General features: G+C 48.3%; 3 protein-coding genes across 3 annotated transcripts in view; all 3 read right to left on the bottom strand.

The window, feature by feature from the left end:
- The window catches only part of chsy1 (chondroitin sulfate synthase 1), a gene marked incomplete at its 3' end in the record, with an annotated part of 46,715 nt that extends 33,709 nt beyond the window's left edge, over nt 1–13,006 (bottom strand). The window contains exons 1-2 of the mRNA XM_084436632.1: nt 12,711–13,006; nt 10,797–11,292 (exon numbers count right to left, since the gene is read on the bottom strand). Of these exons, the coding sequence (XP_084292758.1) occupies nt 10,797–11,292; nt 12,711–13,000 (786 nt within the window). The 5' untranslated portion in view covers nt 13,001–13,006. The remainder of the gene's footprint in view (nt 1–10,796; nt 11,293–12,710) is intronic.
- A 2,744-nt stretch (nt 13,007–15,750) lies between these two features.
- On the bottom strand, nt 15,751–17,880 carry selenos (selenoprotein S; the record flags this gene model as incomplete). Its single annotated transcript, XM_084437447.1, has 7 exons — nt 17,698–17,880; nt 17,167–17,292; nt 16,795–16,901; nt 16,611–16,700; nt 16,456–16,528; nt 15,949–15,971; nt 15,751–15,765 (listed from the first exon to the last, which is right to left on the bottom strand). The coding sequence occupies exons 1-7, from the start codon at nt 17,774–17,776 to the stop codon at nt 15,751–15,753; spliced, it is 513 nt and encodes a 170-aa protein (XP_084293573.1). The 5' UTR covers nt 17,777–17,880.
- A 1,491-nt stretch (nt 17,881–19,371) lies between these two features.
- snrpa1 (small nuclear ribonucleoprotein polypeptide A') lies at nt 19,372–23,807 on the bottom strand (the record flags this gene model as incomplete). Its single annotated transcript, XM_084437446.1, has 9 exons — nt 23,634–23,807; nt 22,986–23,133; nt 22,819–22,897; nt 22,626–22,672; nt 22,411–22,513; nt 22,013–22,092; nt 21,593–21,668; nt 21,405–21,498; nt 19,372–19,448 (listed from the first exon to the last, which is right to left on the bottom strand). Exons 1-9 carry the CDS (start codon nt 23,713–23,715, stop codon nt 19,372–19,374), a joined length of 786 nt encoding a protein of 261 aa, XP_084293572.1. The 5' UTR covers nt 23,716–23,807.
- Nucleotides 23,808–25,541: the final 1,734 nt, after the last annotated feature.

The raw sequence follows: 25,541 nt of genomic DNA, 5'->3' as shown, positions 1-25,541 counted from the left end.
CAGGTGAGGAAGAATGATTCGGGGCGACACGCGCAGATCATAGAAGCACGCACACACAGGCGCGCGCACGTGACTCACAGAGCCACAACATCTGCCACGAAACCAAAACGGTCCGAGACGAGGAAGAGGAGTTTGAACCGGAAGTGGAGGTTCCTGTATTGCCTCACAGAGATCGTGTGAGATCTCAAGAGACAAGACGATCAACTTCCTCTCAGAAAGACTGCGTCAAACTGACGACGTGGTTGATAAACAGAGAGAGAGAGAGAGAGAGAGGGGGGGGGGGGGAGAGAGAGAGAGAGGAAGAGAGGGAGAGAGAGAGAGAAAGAGAGAGAGAGGAAGAGAGGGGGAGAGAAAGAGAGAGAGAGAGATCGATCCTCTAGCCACTACTGGCCCAGACCTCCACTATGGAACATCTAATATGCTGCTACCCTCATGAGAAGGGTAAGCCTTTATAAGGGTAGCATAGTCCGAGCATCGACACGGGCGCGCTACTCTATACGCAGCCTCGCCTGTCACAGCCCCGCCCCCGCCTGTCAAAGCCCCGCCCCTGCCTGTCACAGCCCCGCCCCCTCTGGTCATAGCCCCGCCCCCTCCAGCACCAGAGGACTGATAACGCTGAGAGGAAAGTGAGAGAGATACCGTTCCTGATAACATCTGCACAGATCACCCTGCTCAGAGCGGTCCCGCAGCTAGCTAGATGTGACGACCCAGTAGGGCTGGCCGTCTACTTGGTTGGCTGCCTGCTTGTTTGCAGGTGGGCGGGGCCCAGCCCATTAGGCTAACCAAGTGCACCTGGCCTGTACCTTACCCTACAAATGGAGCAAGCTCATCTTGATCTGTGGCTCTGACCCATTTCCTGTCCGGCAGCGGACATTATTATTCGTTGGAGCACCTCATGTTAAATACACACACATACAGTATGCTTCCACTCATCCATTCACTTGCTTTACACTACTGATTGACTGATTTACATATGTTATATCATGGCACTTTAATAAATTATGTTAACTTTTTGAGATACAACCGTGTGGACTCCATTTTTGTCACAGCCTTAGAGCCGGGTCGTGACACTAGATGTCTGAGAGAGACCAGCTGAGCGCCAGGAGAGACCTGCTGAGCGCCAGGAGAGACCAGCTGAGCAACAGGAGAGACCAGCTGAGCGCCAGGAGAGACCAGCTGAGCGCCAGGAGAGACCAGCTGAGCGCCAGGAGAGACCTGCTGAGCGCCAGGAGAGACCAGCTGAGCGCCAGGAGAGACCAGCTGAGCGCCAGGAGAAACCAGCTGAGCACCAGGAGAGAAAAGCTGAGCGCCAGGAGAGACCAGCTGAGCGCCAGATGAACCACGCTGACCCGGGCGGAGTTAGCTCAACCCGGGGTTTGTCTCCTCCCTCACATGGAGAAGGTGAGGAGCTGTGCGGGTTCAGCTGACCCGTAATCTACTTCAAATCAACGTCCAAACGGAGCAGCTGGTTGTGGAGATGCAGGCCTCTGTTCTGTTTTGGGTCAGAAAAGGCAGAGAATGCTTTGGTGCGCCGCCCCTAGTTTTTATACCGGAGGAGTCGTCCCTTAAAACCAGGCTCTCAGCCCCAGGGCCTCTATCTCTATCTGGGAGGTGATGACAGGGCCCCAGGGTGGTGATGAGGCCCAGCCTCCCAGAGACAGGGGGAGGATGAGGACCAGCCTCCCAGAGACAGGGGGGGGGGGGGGGGGGGTGAGGCTCAGCCTCCCAGAGGCAGGGGGGGGATGAGGCCCAGCCTCCCAGAGACAGGGGGGAGGATGAGGCCAAGCCTCCCAGAGACAGGGGGGAGGATGAGGCCCAGCCTCCCAGAGGCAGGGGGGAGAATGTGACACCTCGTTGTCACGTTAATGCAGCGGAGAGGAGAAGACAGGGGTGACCGGGGCGCGACGGAGGAGGGTAATTGACCCGTTACGTCCCCCCGGGGCAGAGCTGGGGACTGGGAGGAGGGTAATTGCCCCGTTATCTCCCCCCGGGGCAGAGCTGGGGACTGGGAGGAGGGTAATTGCCCCGTTATCTCCCCCCGGGGCAGAGCTGGGGACTGGGAGGAGGGTCAGGGGCTTTTCCTGGCTTCAAACAGAGGGCTGACCATGGGAGAACGGGAGTGACCACATCAACCCCCGACCGTTGAACCAACAGGCCTGTAATTACAGTTTGTTCCTTCAGCTGGACCGGGGTGAAGCGCTGGGTTTGCAAGAAGATGTGCCTCCTCCTCCTCTCCTCCTCTTGCTCCTCCCCCTCCTCCTCCTCCTCCTCCTGCTCCTCCTCCTCCTCCTGCTTCTCCTCCTCCTGCTTCTCTCCTCCTCCTCCTCCTCCTCAGGTTGACTCTGCGTTCTGCGGTGTGAGAGGTGATCCTCTTACCCAGGGTGCACCCTGAGCACCAGGTAGCCAATCCGCATGCCTGAAATAGAAGCTGATTGGGCTGACACCTGGGAAGTCATGTGACCCATCTGTAATCGCGCTAGATTAAGACCCGGCGCCGACGCTCTCACCCCGTCGACCCGTTCACAAACACGTCTAACGTTAAACACAGGCTACTCATTTGGTTATGCTATGTATGGGCTGTGTGTGTGTGTGTGTGTGTGTGCGTGTGTACACCCATGTGTTCCTCTCCCTCCACCTCCGGCAGGAGGAAGGAGATCTTCTTCCTTGCGGCCCGACCGCCACATTGACCAGATGAAGCGAGAACCGTGCGCAGCAGGCCGTGAACAAGGGGTCAGATTAATACGGACAAATTGAATCGGGGAAGGTTGGGTTGAAACGGCGGCGTACAGTATCGCCTTAAGAAAAGAGCCAGTATGGCAAGAGAACAAGGACACTCTTGTTCCCGGGGTTAAAACACACAGACTACAGTAGTGAGTGGTCAGAACGGCCGCTGCAGATTTGTCCGAGGCACGCAAGACAGAAATTAGGATTACGATGTAGGCTCATACCTCGCAGTAGAGCAGGCTTGTGACTCCCATTAGCTGTGTTCTGGCGTGTTTGCCGGCGGGGGGCGGGGGGGGGGGGTTAGGGTTGGGGGGGGGGGGGGCATGGCGCTACTGTCGCTGTAGCTGCTGTTGATATAGGAGCTGTTTGGGGACGCTCCCAGAAAAACACTCCTGGGCAAATCTTTATTTGAGAGAGAAGCATGAAATTGCGAAGGCCTAAGGTCTAGAGGATAAGTGCGTGAAAATAGAGTTGTGTGTATAAAGTTAGGTTTCGCTCCTAGGTGAGATGAGGGTGTGGGGGGCTGGGGGGGTCAGATAAACACACCGGGGTCACGACCTGACCGGCTGTGAACAAGGATTCAGGCTTGTAAGGACCGGTAGTTTCCTCCGGCAGCAGAGCGCAGATGTGTGGTGGAAGACAGAGACACCGTTGAGAGTCCTCATGTCCCCCAGAGACACCGCTGAGTCCAAGAGCAGGGACACTGTGACTCCCTGGCCGTGTCTGAAATGCCTGCTACCTGCTATGTAGCAGGCGAGAAGTAGCATGCTACTTCAAAACTGTGCCTGCTACCTCTCGCCTGCTATTCTCGCCTGCTATATTACGCTGATGAAAACGACGAAAAACGTAGCATAGTTCAGAGCATGCTATTCCGGAAATCACATCACTGTTCAGTGAAATGTTCAGGACAGCTGTCATGGCCGACGCCGGTGACTGTCAGGTGGGGCAGAGCAAAGGAGTTTTTAAATAAGTAAGTATTGACTTAATTTGTCGATGATTTTTTTTATGTGGGGTAGAAATTAGATTTTGAGAACTCACGATGTCGTGGCTAACTAGTAGCCCTGTAGCCATGGAAACGCAACGTTACCGGCTAAGTTAGCCAGCCAGAGAGAGCGAGGAACCCTCAGACAGAGAGTGTGTGGAACCCTCAGACAGAGAGAGAGTGTGGAACCCTCAGACAGAGAGAGCGTGGAACCCTCAGACAGAGAGAGCGTGGAACCCTCAGACAGAGAGAGCGTGGAACCCTCAGACAGAGAGAGAGCGTGGAACCCTCAGACAGAGAGAGAGAGAGGAACCCTCAGACAGAGAGAGAGCGTGGAACCCTCAGACAGAGAGAGAGCGTGGAACCCTCAGACAGAGAGAGAGCGTGGAACCCTCAGACAGAGAGAGAGCGTGGAACCCTCAGACAGAGAGAGAGGAACCCTCAGACAGAGAGAGAGCGTGGAACCCACAGACAGAGAGAGAGAGAGGAACCCTCAGACAGAGAGAGAGCGTGGAACCCTCAGACAAGAGAGAGAGAGGAACCCTCAGACAGAGAGAGAGAGAGGAACCCTCAGACAGAGAGAGAGAGGAACCCTCAGACAGAGAGAGAGAGGAACCCTCAGACAGATAGAGAGAGCGTGGAACCCTCAGACAGAGAGAGCGTGGAACCCTCAGACAGAGAGAGCGTGGAACCCTCAGACAGATAGAGAGAGGAACCCTCAGACAGATAGAGAGAGAGAGGAACCCTCAGACAGAGAGAGAGAGGAACCCTCAGACAGAGAGAGAGAGGAACCCTCAGACAGATAGAGAGAGCGTGGAACCCTCAGACAGAGAGAGCGTGGAACCCTCAGACAGATAGAGTGCGGAACCCTCAGATAGAGAGAGTGTGGAACCCTCAGACAGAGAGAGAGGAACCCTCAGACAGATAGAGAGAGTGCGGAACCCTCAGATAGAGAGAGCGTGGAACCCTCAGACAGAGAGAGACGTAGAACCTTTAGAGAACCTGGCCCACCCAGCGAGATGGGGGACAGATTGAAGGCTTGAAGTCAAACCAGAAGCAGACCAAATCTACCTCCCCTGTAGCCCCGCCCCCCAACTCAAGTGTCCCTGTCCAGCCCACCGCTGGCCTGAGCTGCAGACACACACAGGGTGCACTTCATACCTAAAAACTGTCATTTATGCCAAATTCATCTCTTTGGTTTCTGTTTGTGTTTATTTTTGCATTGAGCTCGTAAACATTTATTTGCTCATTTGGGGTCTAATTTTAGTGTGGAGCGAGTCAGTGCTGAGACGACACAGAATAGCACACACACACACACACACACACACACACACACACACACACAGACACAGACACACACAGACACACCAGCCGCCACAGGATGTCTCGAAATACACGAGGTTCACCACAGTCGGGGGCGCCCGGAGGAGAGAGCAGAGGAGAGAGCAAAGGAGAGAGCAGAGGAGAGAGCAGAGGAACAGGCCGCTCTTTAAACCCAGAGGCATCTGGATCCCGTTCTCAACAGGAGGACGCTGGTCAGAGATGGGCCTGACCCTGCCTCCATCGTCCAGGTCCATCAGAACCAGGGTTTCCCCCCTTAGGGGGGCGCCAACAATCGCCTGGCGCCCCAGGCCGCAGATAAACTGAGGCCTTAATATCTTATTCAGCTAGAGACATATTAGTTAAAGAATCATGTCATTGACATGTCACACAGCAGTTATAACAAAATACATGATTATGTCTGATAGGGCCAAAAGATTACTACACTACAATTATACTGTTGACCTCCATAGGACGTAGACTGGACATCCAGTGTTGACATCCATAGGACGTAGACTGGACATCCAGTGTTGACATCCATAGGACGTAGACTGGACATCCAGTGTTGACATCCATAGGACGTAGACTGGACATCCAGTGTTGACCTCCATAGGACGTAGACTGGACGTTCACAACGACTTGGGGAGGGTGCACTAGGGGGGGTCTCTAGGGAAGAAAGGTTGTGAACCTCTGATCTAGACCAGTGTCCAGGAGAGGCCGTAAACCCCGCTGAACCCTGGCCTCTCCAGAGGCTACTAGACGTCTCTGAAGGCCCGCTTATGATTTCCAAGAAGCAGAACTGATAAAGATGTGTTCTATGAAGCCACAGAGGCCATGGACAGGGGAGCACTGGACGCTAAGTGGCCAAACTGACCTAATGCAATCAACCAGAGGCATCCCAAGCAGCCTTTCTAGAATCATCTATGATTCCATGAACATACCCACCCCTGAACGACCATCCAAAACAAGCCCAGTGAAGTTACTGATGGATACAAATGGTGCCGTTGCTATAAAACAATGTGGTAAAGTTCACTATGGTTGGAAGTTCACTTGCTTTTAGAAAAACATAAGATGGCTGTTTCTGACTGAGGATGAGATGAAATTATCTACTCTGAAAAACCAAGACTAAGTTTATCACTAATACCTATCTACTCTGAAAAACCAAGATTAGGTTTATCACTGATACCTATCTACTCTGAAAAAACAAGACTAGGTTTATCACTGATACCTATCTACTCTGAAAAACCAAGACTAGGTTTATCACTGATACCTATCTACTCTGAAAAAACAAGACTAGGTTTATCACTGATACCTATCTACTCTGAAAAACCAAGACTAGGTTTATCACTGATACCTATCTACTCTGAAAAACCAAGACTAGGTTTATCACTGATACCTATCTACTCTCACAAACCAAGACTAGGTTTATCACTGATACCTATCTACTCTGAAAAACCAAGACTAGGTTTATCACTGATACCTATCTACTCTGAAAAACCAAGACTAGGTTTATCACTGATACCTATCTACTCTGAAAAACCAAGACTAGGTTTATCACTGATACCCATCTACTCTGAAAAACCAAGACTAGGTTTTTCTGAAAGACAGAGAGAGAGAGAGAGAGAGAGAGAGAGAGACAGAGAGAGAGAGAGAGAGAGAGGGAGAGGGAGAGAGACAGAGAGAGAGAGAGAGAGAGGGAGAGAGAGACAGAGCGAGAGGGGGAGGGAGGGAGAGAGACAGAGAGAGAGAGAGGGAGAGAGAGGGAGGGAGTGAGAGGGAGGGAGAAAGAGAAAGGGGGAGTGAGAAAGACAGGAGCCTGCTGATATCTACTGTAAGCTCAGAGTGGGATGATGGGTAACGGAGTCTGTGGCCGCGCCCGCCAGGGAGAGAGGGAGGGAGAGCCTGTTGAGGCATCGTCCCGAGAGGTGGGCGGTAGACTTCCTGGGTGTGTCTGGAGACAGAAACATGGCCTTATCTGGAAATACTCCTCTCAGCAATGACTGGTTTCACCAGAAAAAACAGCCTGCGTCTGCTAGGACTTCTAAGCTCTCTGTTCCATTCATGCCAAACCGCTCCACCCTCATTGCTTAAGACTGGCAGATGGTTGAGTGATGTGAGGATGAACTAGACCTCGACCTGGATGACTGGAAAAGGGTGGTGGGTGGGTGGCCCAGTGAGACCAGTCAACGAAAGGTTCAAGACCAGGCCAGCTAGATCATAATTGTAAGTCACTTTGGATGAAAGCGTTTGCTAAATTACTTATATATATATATATATATCCTAAAAGACTAACATTGTAGAGCTTTAATGTTTGGAAGTAACGCCCGACTCCCTCTGGAACGCCTGGATATAATCCGGAGGAGACACTGATTGTGCGTGAGATCATCAGTCAGTAGCCAGTGAGGAGGTGACAGCAGGTCATGTGATCTCGGAGGTGGTGACATGGAAGGGACAGCAGAGCGGACGGGGGGGGGGGGGGGTGCACCCTCCAAATCCAGATGTCTGGATGACATCACCATTCAGAACGGCGCTCTGCGTCGCCTCACGAGGGACACGCCAGCCATGGACCATCTGCTGAGAAATAATTAACAGATCTACCCTCGCTCGATTGGTCAGAACGCCGCAGTGGTCACCCTCATCTGCGCCCGACCACACCCCCACGCAGGGGAATGTTTTGCCCTGCGGACGGCGGCCGTTCGGGGCTAATAGACTAATGATTAGTCTGGTAAAGCCATCTTGTTTTCGAGGCAAGGATGTTGTTCTTGAAATAGCAGAAACAGCAGGATACGGTAGATGTAGTGCATTAAGGGAGATGTAGTGTATTATGGGAGATGAAAGCAGTGATAAGGGCCAGGCTGATGGAGGCGATTGCTCTTTTGGAAGGGCGGAGTGGGGGGAGTCTCTGGATAATGGCCCTTAACAACTCATTGTGAGCGGAGTGGGCTGGATGCTGCTACCATAGCAACAATCAGCCAACCACAGAGCATCTTTTTTCGGGCACTGCAGAGACGCCATGGAGATGATAGGGTCTGGTACAGACAGCTGGTCCAGTGTGGGGTGAATGTGATCTCCAGAACAGTCTGGGTCAGAACCAACCAGCGAGTCCCAGCTCCCCGGTAGACTCCACCCACGGACGAGGGAACAGCCGGATGATTACCAAGCCTTTCATCATCCGCAGAGACTCAATCGTCCTCTCATAGCCCCATTTGTCACTGGCATCTCCCCTCAATCACAGCATCATCTCTATAGAAGACCCTCAACACCCCCTCTCTTCTGAGTACGAAACCCTTCCTTGGGGAGGAAGGCTGCTCATGACTAAATATAAATATCATCGCCTAAAACATTCATTCAAACAGTCATTAGTTCCAGCCTCCACTAAGCTGATAAACCTGAGCAAATAGAATATGAATAAACACATCAACATCTTAGCACTTGCACTTTACTGCCTAACTCTAGTGCAACAGGGTAATATGCAATACAAGTAATAACAGTTATTTTCAGACGAAGCTGCTGTCGATGATGATTGTTGTTCTCGATGGTCTGTTGCTGTTTGTGTTGTTCTGTTGTGTTCTGTGTAACGTGTTGTTTGTCAAATGCTTATAAAGCAATGCGGTGCTGTGACAAGACAAGTTTCCCTTCGGGGACAATAAAGTATAATCAACCAATCAATCAATCAATGAATCAATCAATCAATCAATCAGCACCAGTCTTTCATCCATACTGATGGCAGCCATATGAGTGACATGCTTATACTGTAGAACGGCAGTCTGGACTCTGGAGGCCTGGAGACATGCTGACCAAAAACAAGATCTATTTTTTATCATGAACACTACAAAGAGAGCCTGTGTGTTTGTGTGTGTGTGTGTGTGTGTGTGTGTGTGTGTGTGTGTGTGTATTCACTCTCACAGCTGGGACGAGCTAGGCTCAAACATGTATGAACCTCAATGTCTGTCTCCAGCTCGTCTATAACTAGACTCCTCAGTGCTCGTTCCACCTATGTAACAATAGGGTCTATAGACTGTTAGGAACGCTTAGGTAAGAGATGTAGTTATGGGAGTTTTTTAAGTCCCAGATTTGCCACAGAGACAAGCTACGCTCCAACTGTACTCCCCGACGGTAATGCCAGGGTGTCTGTCTGTGCTGTGTGTAGCTAATGCTGTAATTAAAACTCAGATCAGATGCTGGTTTAAAGAGCCCAAGGCGTCTGTCGTAAAGTGACTGGAACCCGTCTGAAAGGGCAGAGAGACGCCGGTTCTGGCTCGTTCCACCTGCCAAATCAAATTAATTGGCAGCTTTGAAGTGAACAGATGCTCATTTGGCCCATCTAAACAGCCCTGGTATTACACAGATCATATTTAGATAGAACACTGATGTCTGGAGACGCATGTCTCAACAGGCAAGGCTCAACCTAAAAACGGATTTCGTATAACGAGTGCAACTCCCAAACTAAACCTTGTCAATCACACGTCAGCGAGCGAGCAGTACTGGTGGGCTGCGACGGCACAAAGTGGACCTGTTCTATGTGAGGTGAAGAGCTGGCGCAGAGGTCAGGTGGTAATAGCAGGTTCATACAGATGCCAAACGCAACACGCACGCACACACACACGCACACACACACGCACACATACGGTCTAAAAATACAAAAATAAAGAGAGTAATTGAAGGATCGTTATATTAATTAGCCTTCTTTCTCTCTCTCTCTCTTTAATGCCAGGATGGACAGCACGAAAGGACCAGAACCAGTCTGGACGGAACCAAAAAAAGGTTCCCAGTTAAAAACAGACCCCCTTCTGTCCACTTACAACCAGTCATTTGCAATACCCCAAATTATGGCTCCAAAAGGCTCTTAAAGGAGTTGATTTTAGAACAATGCGTGTTAGAAAGCAAAACACTGGAATGAAGAATTCTGGGTAAACTAGTGGCCTGATCCTGGTTCCCAGTACACTGGGAGCCCATCTGAGGTAAAGCAGGACTTCCTGAATCTCAGGGCTGCACGCAAGGACAACACACACAGCAAGGACAACACACACAGCAAGGACAACACACACAGCAAGGACAACACACACAGCAAGGACAACACACACAGCAAGGATAACACACACAGCAAGGACAACACACACAGCAAGGATAACACACAGGACAACACACACAGCAAGGACAACACACACAGCAAGGACAACACACACAGCAAGGACAACACACAGCAAGGACAACACACACAGCAAGGACAACACACAGGACAACACACACAGCAAGGACAACACACACAGCAAGGACAACACACACAGCAAGGACAACACACACAGCAAGGACAACACACACAGCAAGGACAACACACAGGACAACACACACAGCAAGGACAACACACACAGCAAGGACAACACACACAGCAAGGACAACACACACAGCAAGGACAACACACACAGCAAGGACAACACACAGGACAACACACAGCAAGGACAACACACAGGACAACACACACAGCAAGGACAACACACACAGCAAGGACAACACACACAGCAAGGACAACACACAGCAAGGACAACACACACAGCAAGGACAACACACAGGACAACACACACAGCAAGGACAACACACACAGCAAGGACAACACACACAGCAAGGACAACAAACAGGACAACACACACAGCAAGGACAACACACACAGCAAGGACAACACACACAGCAAGGACAACACACACAGCAAGGACAACACACACAGCAAGGCGGTACATGTGTCAGGAGTATGACCCCGTGACCTCTAGCTCACCTCGTAGGACCAGACGCACTGCACCCCGGCGAACCTGCGCACGCAGCGGCCCACCTCCACGTCCTCGTGGGTGGTGTACATCTCCTGGAGACACTGCCCGATGTGGGGCACCATCCTCCTCAGCACCTCCCTGCTCATGATGACCCCGGGGCCGCCCATGCAGAAGTTCTCCCCGGGCTCCAGGGCCAGCTTCCCCAGCTCGTCCCGGGCCCCCATGCCCGTCTGGCCCAGGAAGATGGCCTCGCTGCTGTTGAGGCTGCGCAGGAAGCCCTCCAGCCTCTCGCTCTTGATGTAGACGTCGTCGTCGGCCCTCATGAACCACTCGTACTGGTCCAGGTAGTGGTCGTGCATGTACTTGAGCATCATGAAGGACTTCTTCTGGGGGGGGTAGGAGTCGTCCACGTTGCGCAGGGCGACGATGGGGATGGGGATGGAGGTGTCGGAGCCTTCGCTGGAGAAGAACTCCACGCGGCCCGGAATGGACTGGGCCCATGTCCTACAGGGGACACAACAGAGACGGGGAGAGAGACACACAGAAAGAGAGGAGTGAGACAGTGAGAGGTCAGTATGCACAGACACAACCGTATAACACTCGCAGGGAACGGTCGGCCAAAGATTGTGTTGTGTGCCATAGGGGTTTAGGACAAACTATAAAATAAACACATTCGCCAGTAAGAGAACTGTAGAGTCACTAGAAATAAGACAACATTTGACAGTCAGTGAAACGCAGATTTTCTCTACAATTTCTCATGAAAATGTGTTCATTCTGAGGCAAAATGTAAATAAAGAGGAGCTTAGGATTATGAACGTATCCACATCTGGCGTCAGGGGGAGGGGCTGAATAAACATGATCTGGGTAGAATGCAACCAATTCATTTCATTTAATATGCTTGTACGCCTTTGCAGATGTGCAGGCGCGTTTTCCCCCATCAGAAATGCTGTAAATTGAATTTTCCACATGACTGGAATATATGAACAGATAACAGTGTTTAGTCTGCCCGCTTGCCTTGCTGTCTAAAACCTGATTTCAGCACAGCCTTGGCTTCGCATTCATTGAATGGTTGAGCCAAGATGACAAGCATTTCCAACTAATGATATTAACATCTGGACCAGACATTCAAGGCCATGCTAATCCCTGTTGAAAGGAGCAACAGAACCAGCAAGATGACCAAAACGCACATCGGAAGACAGACTATCTCCCAGCCCTTGACTGAACAAGATTATTAATAACAAAGCTGAAAAGTGATACTGTTTTGACAGTATTGACCACATGGTCCTGAAAAGATAGTCAGACGGACGTGGTCTCTCACAAGAGAGACCTCTGTCAAACTACAGATGTAACGCCTCTTCATTCAGCATTGGATTGGCAGTCTGGGAGCAAATAGGGGCGAACCTACCCCCTGGCAACCCCAGTACCATCAACCTACCCCCTGGCAACCCCAGTACCATCAACCTACCCCCTGGCAACCCCAGTACCATCAACCAACCCCCTGGCAACCCCAGTACCATCAACCAACCCCCTGGAAACCCCAGTACCATCAACCAACCCCCCTGTAAAGCGCTACTGCTGAAGCAATATCATTTTGGGGAGCATCACTCTTTGCAACATTGTATCACTGCACAGGCGCGTGCTGAGGCCTTTTATCAATTCATCTATTGTCATGTTACAAGGTTTCCTATTGTGGCAACATTTACGTGTGGCCACCGGCTCCAATTATTTGGGCACCCCAAATATTCGACAGAAACTAGCGAATAATGTAATAGCCTAAACACAAGAGGTCGAAACTGAGCTGCATTTGGTGTAATGGAATGGAATGAAACTGTGATGGATAAAACTGACGTGTACATAATCCACGCATAGAGACATTTGGTGACTGGTGTAGGCTAGTAAAAACACAAGCTGTCCACACATACCTATGAGCCGCCACGGCTCGGTTATTCAGGTACTTCTGGGCGGTCATGACGCCGACGAAGAGGAAATTGTTGGACCTTGGGACTGGCTTCTCGGTCGCCGAAAAACCGTTATCTTGCGGGGGCCATAATACACCCCCGTTCAACCCGCACCCGGCGGGGTTCGCCTTGCGTTTCTGACCAGCTTTCTTCAACTCCGATGCCTTCGGCAAAATGAGTCTGGAAGCCAGCGTGAACCCGACAACCAGTCCCAAAAGAACACTAAACCATGCTCTTCGGCTTCGTCCTGCCATTCCCCAAAACTTGACCAACTCTGATTCGCCGCTTGGTCTTGCTGTAGCCCACACAGCGTCTATTGAAAGCTTAATGGTTAAATTGTGTCTCCCTCAAGAAAACTGGGCTCACACTTTCTCATGATAGGAAAGGCTCTCTCTCCGGCCAGTGGTCCCGATACAGGCTGGCTGCTGCCTACGTAGCAACAGAGCAGTCTCCATAAAGCCACCACCTGAACACTCCTCTCTTCATGTGACCCCTCTAATCATGAAGCATTCCTTTGCTATAAATCAATTTTAAAAAAATGCGACCTTCAACAAAATTTATGGGTTCTTTCTCGCCCTGAGACGCGTTCCCATTCTTTCCACTAACTCGCCATTGTGAGACTGCCGCAAACGCTTTGTAGCGACGACGATGTACTCAAGATTTGGACCTAGCGGAGCGCCGTAGGACAGCTCTGACTGGCTGCGGCGTGTGATTACGCAGAGCTTTTTGCCTTTTTTTTTTTTCATTTGACGCACAGGCTTATTGTTCACCTCATCCCCGAAGTAGCCTAGAAATGCAATTGATCAATTAAAAGAATATATGTGTGCAATGTTTGTTAATTTGTATTAAAGACTATCAGTTGTCTTCCGAAACATCAAGATGACTCCCTAGATAAGACACATATACAGTACAATGCATCTCTATTCAATATATTATTGTGAATCACAAAATAAAAACTATGCTTGAAGAACCATCGGGCAAAAATGCCTCTTAGCAATTCAGAGTGTAGATAATGAATGAAACACCATCGTTATCTATGCTTATGAATAAATGCAGTTTCTCTTGTCATGCTATATTTTGTGTGCATTGTCGCCATCTAGCGGAAGGAAAGGTGAATGTAGAAATTAGAAAGAAAGTCAACAATCTGGAACAATCATACTTTTATTGTAATCGACAGGTGAATGACGTCACATGACCGCTTCTTGTCACTTCTTCAAACAGGAGAGTGCTCTTTCAGAATCTCAGTAACTAAAAGTGTTTAATAATCATTATGTAATTACATAGTAAGAAGCATTGTTATTATTAAATGATACAGTACAATAAGCGATGCAAGCTCTATAGTATCCATTTGAATAATATCTAGTCATCCGGGAAAGTTTCAAGAAAGCAAAAACAATAATAGAAACATACACAGTACATACACACATGCACACTCACACACACACACACACAAACATACACACACACACTCACGCACGCACGCACACTCACACACTGTTATTCTGAAATACTTCCGCCAAACCCACTGACAAAGGTGCCGTTTAAAGGAGAGGCATCATTACAAGCTGTCATTCTCACAACACCAACATCAGTTGTCCTTTGATGACATGGTTCAATAAGCCAGAATTTGAAGACGGCATTGGTATAGCCGCTGAACAAATACTCAGAAGAGATTGTTGTAGCAAAATATGACTTTTTGGCAAAATGACTATGGCAAATTGAGTTGACGCCTATTGAATATCCCATTTTAACAACCAAACAAAATCAAACCGTAGAAAGGGTGGTGTTTGTTCATCAGTAACCATGAAGGCTTAGTGAGAGGGGACAGCTTAGTTCAGCAGGTCAGTGTGTGCCTGGGGTCAGAGTTCACAGATCGCGGTGACCATGAGGCTCTGACGTCCTTTAACCTCATCCACCGCCGGATGATGGCCCTCTCCTTCCTGGTCTCCATACAGACGCCCCTCCGCTCTCGCCACTCAGGGGGCTGTAGCCTGGAACAAAGAGAGAGAGAGAGACCAACATGACCACTCAGCCTGGAACAAACACAGAGAGAGAGAGAGACCAACATGACCACTCAGCCTGGAACAAACACACACAGAGAGAGAGACCAACATGACCACTCAGCCTGGAACAAACACAGAGAGAGAGAGAGAGAGAGAGAGAGATCAACATGACCACTCAGCCTGGAACAAACACAGAGAGGGAGAGAGACCAACATGACCACTCAGCCTGGAACAAACACAGAGAGAGAGAGAGACCAACATGACCACTCAGCCTGGAACAAACACACAGAGAGAGAGAGAGAGAGAGACCAACATGACCACTCAGCCTGGAACAAACACACACAGAGAGAGAGACCAACATGACCACTCAGCCTGGAACAAACACAGAGAGAGAGAGAGACCAACATGACCACTCAGCCTGGAACAAACACAGAGAGAGAGAGAGACCAACATGACCACTCAGCCTGGAACAAACACAGAGAGAGAGACCAACATGACCACTCAGCCTGGAACAAACAGAGAGAGAGAGACCAACATGACCACTCAGGGGGCTGTAGCCTGGAACAAACACAGAGAGAGACCAACATGACCACTCAGCCTGGAACAAACACAGAGAGAGACCAACATGACCACTCAGCCTGGAACAAACACAGAGAGAGACCAACATGACCACTCAGGGGGCTGTAGCCTGGAATAAACACAGAGAGAGACCAACATGACCACTCAGCCTGGAACAAACAGAGAGAGAGAGACCAACATGGCCACTCAGGGGGCTGTAGCCTGGAACAAAGAGAGAGAGAGACCAACATGACCACTCAGGGGGCTGTAGCCTGGAACAAACACAGAGAGAGAGAGACCAACATGACCACTCAGCCTGGAACAAACACAGAGAGAGACCAGCATGACCACTCAGCCTGGAACAAACACAGAGAGAGACCAACATGACCACTCAGGGGGCTGTAGCCTGGAATAAACACAGAGAGAGAGACCAACATGACCACTCAGGGGGCTGTAGCCTGGAGCAAACACAGAGAGAGAGACCAACATGACCACTCAGAGGCCTGTAGCCTGGAATAAACACAGAGAGAGAGACCAACATGACCACTCAGGGGGCTGTAGCCTGGAGCAAACACAGAGAGAGACCAACATGACCACTCAGAGGCCTGTAGCCTGGAACAAACACAGAGAGAGAGACCAACATGACCACTCAGGGGGCTGTAGCCTGGAGCAAACACAGAGAGAGACCAACATGACCACTCAGCCTGGAACAAACACAGAGAGAGAGACCAACATGACCACTCAGCCTGGAACAAACACAGAGAGAGACCAACATGGCCGCCGTTTAGCATGGTTATTCAACGATTGTAATTAATCAGATGATCAATAAACAGATGGAGCTCTTGGAATTCAAGAAAGAAAGAAACAACGTTTTATTGTTTAAATATGCTTTGAATTGCAGACCAAAAGAAAAATCTCTTTGCAATTCATAAATATGCATATGTAACAATCTTGTGCTACAGTATAGATTAGATTAGAAGAATTTATTTGTCTTGAGCATACAAGGGTCGTGGCGTAACAGCAACATATACACATAAAATGCATAAATATATGTATGTTTCTCGCTATGTAAGTGCTGGAGAGTTAAGCACACTTTCTCGCTCATGTTTGGTGACAAAAGATAGTGCTGGTTTCATGTTCCTACGTACCGCTGTTCCGTAGTGGCTTCCGGTCTGTCTTGGGTGTCAGCCCTGTTGTGGAAGTGCTGGCCTCTTCTCTGCTCTGCAGAGTGACAGCAGGCTTAATCAGGTTACAGGAATTAAGAAACAAAATTCAGTCTACACAATACTGGGATGGATCGTACCTGTGCAACCTTGGCATTTCCTTTGTAGCTCTTCCCCTCTTTCATAGTCTCCCACATCTCAATTTTCTGTCTTCTCTTCTCCTCCTCGAGCTGTAACAAAAGAGACAAGAGCCCGTCTTCAGCTCACTGTGGTTGGAACAATGTGATTCTTTACGCTTGGGGCACTAACTGGTGTGGGTCTCACCTCTTGTTGCCTCTCTCTGAAAAGTGCCGCCTTGGCATCCAGCTCCTGTTGCATTCTCAGTCTGGATGCTTCCATGGCCTCTTGTTTCCTGGTCACTGACAGCGGATCTCCATGGGAGAACATCATATTTATAGTGTCAATTTCATGGCTCATTCTTTGACACTTCACATAATTCTGCTTAGGAATACTTTGTACAGTTCAATATAGCATACTTGTCTGTTAATTATGTACTAGCAAGCGACAAAGACGTCCCAGACACAGGCGTGTTGGACATAAGGATAGGGATTGTTTTGGGGGGTCTGGAACTTGGAGCTATAGACTGTACAATTGACAAGGGTCAGGGAATGATATCCTGACGTCAGACCGACTCACCTTGCACTGGTTCAGACACCGAGCTGCTCCGACTGGCCCACTTCTTGCTCAGGTGCTGGATCAGCAGGTAGACCCCCAGCGTCATGAACAGCAAATACCATCCATATTGCGCCACAAAATCTCCGGCTGTGGATAGAGAAGGGAATGTCTTAAGGTACAGTGGCTACCTAGTACTATCATTACACCACAACAACACACAGTTAATTAGACAAGTTAGGTAATATAGCCATGGCCTGACTACATTTGCGCAAGCTAAAGTTAGCTATCTAGGCTACAATTACAAAGCAAAGTTTCTGACTGTAGCCAGCTGGGCCGAATACATGGCTGGTGCTAGCTAGCTACGTGTACACCTGTCATGCATGATTGGGTAGCCTACGGTACTCCATCCCATGTGAATTGGACCACCTACTGGCTAGCTACAACTAGATGAGACATAGCTAGCTAGCGTTAGCCTGCTAGTAGTAACAGAGTTAGCTAGCCAGCCATGTCAAGTCTAGCTAGCTAACGTGAGTGCTAGCACTAGCTACCAACCACTTGTATGTAGGAAAGTCAGATCCGAGTTTTCAACAGGGGTATCCTGTATCTCCTGAACGTCCTCGCCGCCCTCCATGTCTGAAGAGATGGTTTAGTCAGTGGTTATAACAGTGTTTACACTACAGTCAACCTAGCTGTGGATTACATGCATGCTCTGCGTGCGCTGACACACGCACGCGCAATTTCCTTGGCCAACCAAAAAGCGATGACGTGGAGGCTTCTCTTAGCACAACGTCGACATCATTATTATTATTTTTTTTATTTTTTTATTTCAGGGACAAAACGAAAACAAACCAACAAACCAAACACAAACATAGGGAGAATCACATCCACAATGCATTCAAACATAGTTCATGACTTCTAAGAGTTGAGTTGACTTTATAAGTCCTCGTGAGACCATCCTGATCTCGCGAGATCACGCAGTTTCACTCCTCAAGGTACAACCAGCTAAATCGGGTCAACAATTCTGTTATTCTTTTCTGTTCCCACCAAGGCAACATACCACGGTAAAGTTTCTCTATATTATAAATAATAGACATCACCATTTACTAGGTTCTTCAACTTTCTCGCCAGCACATGATTCTATGCACTGTTGCTTAAAGTCAATTAGTGCTTTACAATAACAAAACAATTATTCTAGGCCCACAGAACAGCATTATACTTTCATATTTTATTAAAAGCTTTTAAAAGCTAGCTTAAAAAATTGCAAATGTTATGTGTAACTGGGAGAACAAAGTTCAGTCTTTATAGACCTAGAGAAGACATCTGAACTCCTGAACATGGATGCAGCTCTTTGTATTGGTTTAGTTGGAAGCTGTCCCTTTTTACTTAGTTAATTACTAGTACAAAATTACTTAATTACTGGAACAAAAAGGAGAAATGCGTAGATTTTGATGATCAGAACCACGGCGCTCCTGTTCACCACTGCCTTCGCTGCCCGGTAGAGAGCTCCTCTGGTGCATCTAGCCACTCTGGTGGCGCTGCCCAGGGCTTCGTCCAGAAAGCAGCACCGGTGGTGGAGCATCCAACATGCCTCATGCCTGGCTGGCTGATCTGGACAGGTCCAGTCTGGGGGCCCCATGGATGCTGCCTGGCTGGCTGATCTGGACTGGTCCAGTCTGGGGGCCCCATGGATGCTGCCTGGCTGGCTGATCTGGACTGGTCCAGTCTAGGGGGCCCAACGATGCCGGCTGGCTGAGCGGTCCAGCCAGGCGGTGGCCTGGGGGTCCCATTGCTAGAGGGGGGGGGGGGGGGGGGGGGAGCCTTCCCGCCCTCCAGACAGGTCAGACTGAGATGCATGATCAATCAATCAATCAATCAATCAATCAATCAATCAAAGCTTTATTTGTATAGCGCATTTCATACCCAGAGGCAACACAATGCGCTTTACAGAGAACAAGGGGGGAGGGCATATGACCCACCCCTACATATTCCAGAGGGAAGCAAAAAAACAGTAATCACCCAGGGGCCAGATAAGTGAGCTCTAAAAATTCTTCCCTGACCCCTCTCATGATGACCTGGAGCTCCTCCTTCAGGCTGGTTCTTTGGGGACAACCTGGAGGACTCACCTGCCTCCTCTCTCATCAGCTGAGCTGAGAGGGGGTCTGGCACAGCCAACATGACAATGAGGCGGTTCAGCACAGCTTCTGGGGGCTTTTGGTCCTTTGACCTTCAGGGTCTCTTGGCCCTGGTGCGCTTGAAGCAGCAGCCTTCATCTACTGCCTCCTCTTTTTGCACTTCTGGGTCCCCTGTGCTTTTCAGCACCCAAGACCACAGAGGCATGGTCACTCACTGTCAGAGCAAATCCACAGCAAGACTCGGCACAAGTGCCTGCAGGGTCAATTCATACCAGGCCCACCTGTGACATTGATTGACTCTGGATCCATAGATATTCTGTACTGGAACCAAATGTCACTGTATTGTAATACCTGCCTCTAGGGGGTGCCAGCGCCTTTAAAATCCAATTGGAGCTACTTCTCAATGAACTTATATATTTTCATTATGCAAGAATAACATCATCAGAAAACAAATGACAGAATAAGAGACCAAAAATTGGTCATGCATTGCGTAGCACGTTCTGATGTGAGAATCTCAGTGCCACGTTATCAGGAGTAGAGAAGACAGACACTCAACCTTTCCTGACTTCCATCTGTCTGGCTCTGTGCTCAGCGAATGTAGTGACATCACATATCTGGGTCATATCATCTCCAATGACCTGTCTGATGACAAGGACATCTTTAGGCAGCGTCGGAAGCTGTATGCTCAAGGGAACATGCTGTGTCGCAAGTTCAGCATGCTCTCGATTAATGTAAAGATCTCACTCTTTAAAGCGTACTGTACACCGTTGTTTACTGCCCATCTGTGGTGTGGATATAAGCGAGGCAGAATCAGAAGGCTCAATGTGGCTTATAATGACAGTATGAGGCTGCTGCTGAGAGCTCCAAAAAGCTCCAGTGCAAGCCATGTTTGTGAGTGTCGGGGTACCTACCTGTTCTGCTGTGCTTCGTAATTTGATGTATAGATTTATGTGTAGGGCATTTGAGTCAGATAATGACATCATTACTGTCATAACTAACCCGGTATGCAGTTCTGTCAGATTCTCTTCCAGCCTCTGGAACCATTGGCGAGCAAGCCTGCATGTCAGAAATTGAGCTATGTGGAGGGCTTTGTTATTTACTTATTTTTTTCTTATCATTTTAATGTGCTCTATTTTACTGTGTTTTTATTGTGATATGGATCCCCCTGGGTCCGAAATAAAGAATTGAATATCATCCCGTTGTCCACTAACTGTGCCGCACTGTTCTCGGTCCCTCTTTCAAGGTGTCTGACAGGACACGGTTAAGAAATTCGGTAAATTTATTGGTATTTAATGGCATGATACTCAGTAAAAAAAGAAAAGAAAAAAGGCATGGGCCAAAACAAAAAACCACAAAGCAAGGTTTCTGAATATCAGAGTCCATCCAATTTATGACAACCACAGTACAAGTCAACAAAGATTTTTCTGCAGTCAACCATAGTACAATATTCATCCCTATACATACCGAAAAAAGTTTTGAAACCCCATTAGATATTCACATGGGCTTCAGTTGCAATTGCAAGGAGAATTAAACATATTGGTCACACATTTTGTAAAAAAAAAAAAAAGAAGAAGAATTAGTTTAATGTATTAATTTTCTTAAAATAAACATGTTTAATGCACATGCAACGCAAACATACAAAGCAAAACAGGACTTATAAGACGATTTTTTTTTTTTTTTTTTACAAAATCATGATCCATTCACAGGTGCATGCTCCATCTTCTCCTCTTCCTCCTCCTCCTCTTCATCTCCCTCCTCCTCCTCCTCAGCTACTTCCTCCTCTACCTCCTCCTCCTCTCCTTCATCCATCTCCTCCCTTCCTGCAGCTCCCTCTACCTGCATCTCAGGCTCCATCTGCACCCCCTCACTGCTTTCTCCCTCCTCCTCCTCTCCCGCCGCCTCCTCCTCCTCCTCCTCCTCCTCCTCTTCTTCCACCACCATCCCAGGGGGACCTGGGGAGAGAGCAGAATAGTAAATGGACTGCACTTATATAGCGCTTTTATCCAAAGTGCTTTACAATGGCCCATCACTCACCCTACACCAGGAAGACTCCCAAAATGAGTATTAATGATGCACTTAATATAAGTATGCCTGTGTGAAATGCAGGGGTTTGAGTGGCTAACTGACCTTGTCTGGTATCCCTCCCAGGGATCTGACCGGCCTGGAGGAGACCCTTCAACCGTTCCACCTCAGCCAGCGAAGAAGCGTTGGCTATGGCGTTCTGCGGATAAACATGACAAAAAATGTTTTAGGCCTCGTACTCAATCAAACAGCTAATGTGTGAGGTACACTACTACAGAAAAACCATGGAGTGCCTTGATAGCTTCCACGTCCGCAGGAGTCGGTCCCACCCTCTTCTTCTCAGCCTGCATGGCGGCCCCGGGGGTGAACCTGAGAGAGACGCAAAGTTAGAGACAACCCGGGGAAACTAGTGCCTCTCAAGCCTCTCAACCAGTGTAGTATCTCAGGTGTAGTATCTTTTCTTGAGTCAAATAAACTGATACAACAGGAAATGCCCCGTGACAGCACTCGTAAGAAACACTGTTGCTGTTGGTCGACTTTTTTTGTTTTGTTTACAGCAGTAGACCCGACTACTTTTGGGATCTTCAAGACTGCCACCACATTACAACCACAGTGATTAGTGTTCTGATTCTGCTCCAGTGAATCCAGCATCCCCACCAGCCAGTGTCCAGTGATTCTAAGGAGTTGCTGTCCATCAGGGACGGTCATCTTACGTTTTTGTTCGCTTGGCAATATCCATTGCAAGCAGAGCACCTTTTTTCCCCTTGAACATTTTCTCTGCCTCCTGGCGTTCCTATGGCGATACATCACACAGTTAAAGTGAAAGCTTTCATTGATCAGACAGGGAAGATCATCCCAGGTCTGCTTCCACGTAAGAGCATTCCCACTCAACTGACATTGATTGCATTGTCCCGTTCATTTTTATTTTATTCTGACTATGTCTATTCATTTTTATTCTGACTCATGTCTATGTCCATGTGGTTTCAAGAGGTATAGCCAGCTGCATCTGCACTCTCCAAAAAATATTCAATAAGTCTTCTGCCCAAACAAAGAGATTTCTGTGCGCGCTAAAGGCCAAGATCCATCTTAAGAGCTTGTTTCTTCCACTGACCTTCAGCTTCACTTTCTGGAAGTCCAGAACTCTAATCTGAGGAATTTTATTGATGACATAGAGCCTGTAGTGCCTCTTGTTGGTCACAGGATTCCTCAGCAGGCTGGAATACATTAAAAGTATTATGCAAAAACAGTCATATGTTTTGTATGACAAACTGTATAATCATTACTAGCTAGTGTGTGATAGACTATGTCATCGGCATTGATCAATACCTGAGTAAGGTCAATGTCTTCACTGTGGCCAGCGGATCCAAGTCACCCTGATGTGAAAAAACATTTTGATTACAGTTGTGCAAGACAAGTTTACCAGTTCCTGGATGTATGTGATGGTGTTGTTTACCAGTTCCTGGATGTATGTGATGGTGTTGTTTACCAGTTCCTGAATGTACGTGATGGTGTAGTTTACCAGTTCCTGGATGTTGTTGCTTGTGAGGATTAGCTCCTTCAGGCTTGGTAGAGCCTGCTCCAGATTTTCACCTATCCGGCTGTGCAGGAAAGCATTGATTAGTGAGTGACTAGGTCAACATAATAGTTAGCAAACACAAGACAGACGTCAGGCAGATGCTGACTCACCAGATTCTGTTGTTGTTCATAAGTAACGTTTTGAGCCTCTTGAGCAGAGGGAAGCCATCCAGTTTTCTGACCTCATTATCAGAGAAATCAATGGTGTCGAACTGGTCAAGTGTTGCTCCGAGATTCTCAAGTACAGGTATTTTGTAACCTAGGATGAGATAATGACAAGACATCAGCATTTCATTAGCTAATTACATAACAATCATTTAGCTGACGCTTTTATCCAAAGCGAGTAATTATAATTAGACCTGTTTAAGGGCTCCGTGACGTTAACACAAATATGTTTACTCCAAGTCCATTAGATAGCACTGCATGTTAATGCTTACATTACAAATCCGTGTGACAGGTGACGATCTGACCAGCCACGTCTTGCAGGTTCAAAGTTATTATGAATGGGCTCAGAACATGGCCTAGCGTGATTACTAGCTAGCGTGGCGGCTACCTTCGCAATGACTACTAATCACCAACAATAGCGAGCTAAAGTTACTTAATTGAATTAGTATCCATCTATGCCTAGCAGCTAGGCAAGTAAACGTTGGCCATCTAGCTAACTGCTAACTAGCATTAGCTACATGCCAGACTACAACAATGTGTTAGCCCTGTTAGCCAGCTAGCTAGCTAGCATGAAACGCGCGGGTAGAGCCGTACCTCGCAGGTCCAGTTCCCGGTCACGTACAGGGTTGGTATATTGAGCGGCCTGCTCGATCAGCTCCGCGGATAGTTTCACCATCTCGACGGTGAAGTGTGATGATCAGAGAGAGAGAGTAGCGGGGTTCTTGATGAAAACCCAGAGGTCTCACAAAGCTTCTCAACACGTTGACGCTGCCGGGCGGAAGAGACAAGAAGCTTCTTCTTCTTCTTCTTTTTCTTCTGTGGGGGACAAGAAGCTTCCACAATGCAATGCGAGAATACCTCAGTCACTTTTCAGCGGGCGCCCTCTAGCGGCGCTGCGTCTTTATAGCTCTAGATAGGTCTGACTTGTCACACTCCTTCAGTCATTCAACCCCGGACTAATAGTCTACTGTAATGTGTCAATGGATGTGAATAGAGACTGGATATTGTGATACTATGCGATAGCACACTCTGGTTTATCTTACGCTGATGAGTGCACGACTCCCTTCCCTGAGGACATGATTGTATCAATCAATCAAAGCTTTATTTATATAGCGCATTTCATACCCAGAGGCAACACAATGCGCTTTACAGAGAACAAGGGAGGTGGGCATACGACCCACTCTCTACATATTCCAGAGGGAAGCAAAAAAACAGTAATCACCCGGGGGCCAGATAAGTGAGCTGTAAAAATTCTTCCCTGACCCCTCTCAACAAGGCGATCGAGCAAGCTCCAGGAGTATGTTTGTCTACCGGCTAAGAACATTTATGAAGCAATACATTGCATTGAATTACATTTCAGAGTGAGAGAGGCTAAAAACATCATAGGGGAGAGAACATTCTACGGACATGCTACATCATCCACAATAGACACAGAGGGTATCTATCGGACTTCGTGAGGTCTGCTGGTGACAGTGGGGCATCCACTGAACCTGGTTAGAAGATAGGAGGGAGAGAGAGAGGCACCAGGGAGAGGGAAGGCAGAGCAGGGTTAGTAGCACATAGAGTCATTCAGACCACACAGATATTGAAACAGGCGACCTGGGGCAGGCTCCTGGAATATATTTGTCTAATGGCTAAGAACATTTAAAGAACAATAAATAATAGTAAATTAAGTTTAAATTAAGTTTTCGGAGCAAGAAAGGCTAAGAGCAAGAAAGGCTAAGAGCATCAGGTCCAGGCCAAAGCCGGATGTGGACTGATGTGTGTCTTGTGTGTACATGTGTGTGTGTGTACTAAATACTACGATATCCACAGCTCCGCAGCTGACACTGGACCTGGTTAGAGGATAGGAGGGAGAGAGAGAGACACTAGGGGAGACAGAAAAACGGTTAGTAGCACACTGAGCCATTGCAGCAACACAACAGTCAGAACAAGCCTGTTTCAGGATAACCAGCTTCTGTACGCTACATGATATACATACATTGCATAGCAGGACAAGTATCAATGTATACAGAGGGTTCACAGGTAGGTTTGAGGCTGCCTTTCTGAATCTCAGGGTCTTAGCTAGTGATTGTAGGCTAGGTCGAAAAGGTACGTCTTGAGGTCTCGCTTGAAGACCTCCGTTGTTTCAGCCCTTCTTAGGCACTCCGGTAGGGTGTTCCAGAGGTTGGGGGCATAGAAACTAAAAGCTGCCTCTCCATGTTTCTTGGTCCTGGCTTTTGGAACTGTTAAAAGTTCAGTGCCTGAGGATCTAAGTGGTCTGTTTGGCATGTACTTAACAAGCATGTCTGAAATATATTCTGGTGAGTGACTGTGGAGAGATTTATAGACTAGTAATAGTATTTTAAAGTCTATTCTAGAGTTGACTGGTAACCAGTGTAGTGATTTTAGCGCTGGTGTGATGTGTGCCCTTCGTCTAGTCTTAGTGAGGACTCTTGCTGCAGCATTCTGTATTATTTGTAGCTTAGAGATTGCTTTCTTTGGTAGGCCTGATAGTAGAGC

Source organism: Borostomias antarcticus (assembly GCF_949987555.1).
Source record: "Borostomias antarcticus genome assembly, chromosome: 4".
NCBI classification, from domain to species: Eukaryota; Metazoa; Chordata; class Actinopteri; order Stomiiformes; family Stomiidae; genus Borostomias; species Borostomias antarcticus.
Note: the sequence above shows the minus strand (reverse complement) of the source record. Positions and strands in the feature narration are given on the sequence as shown.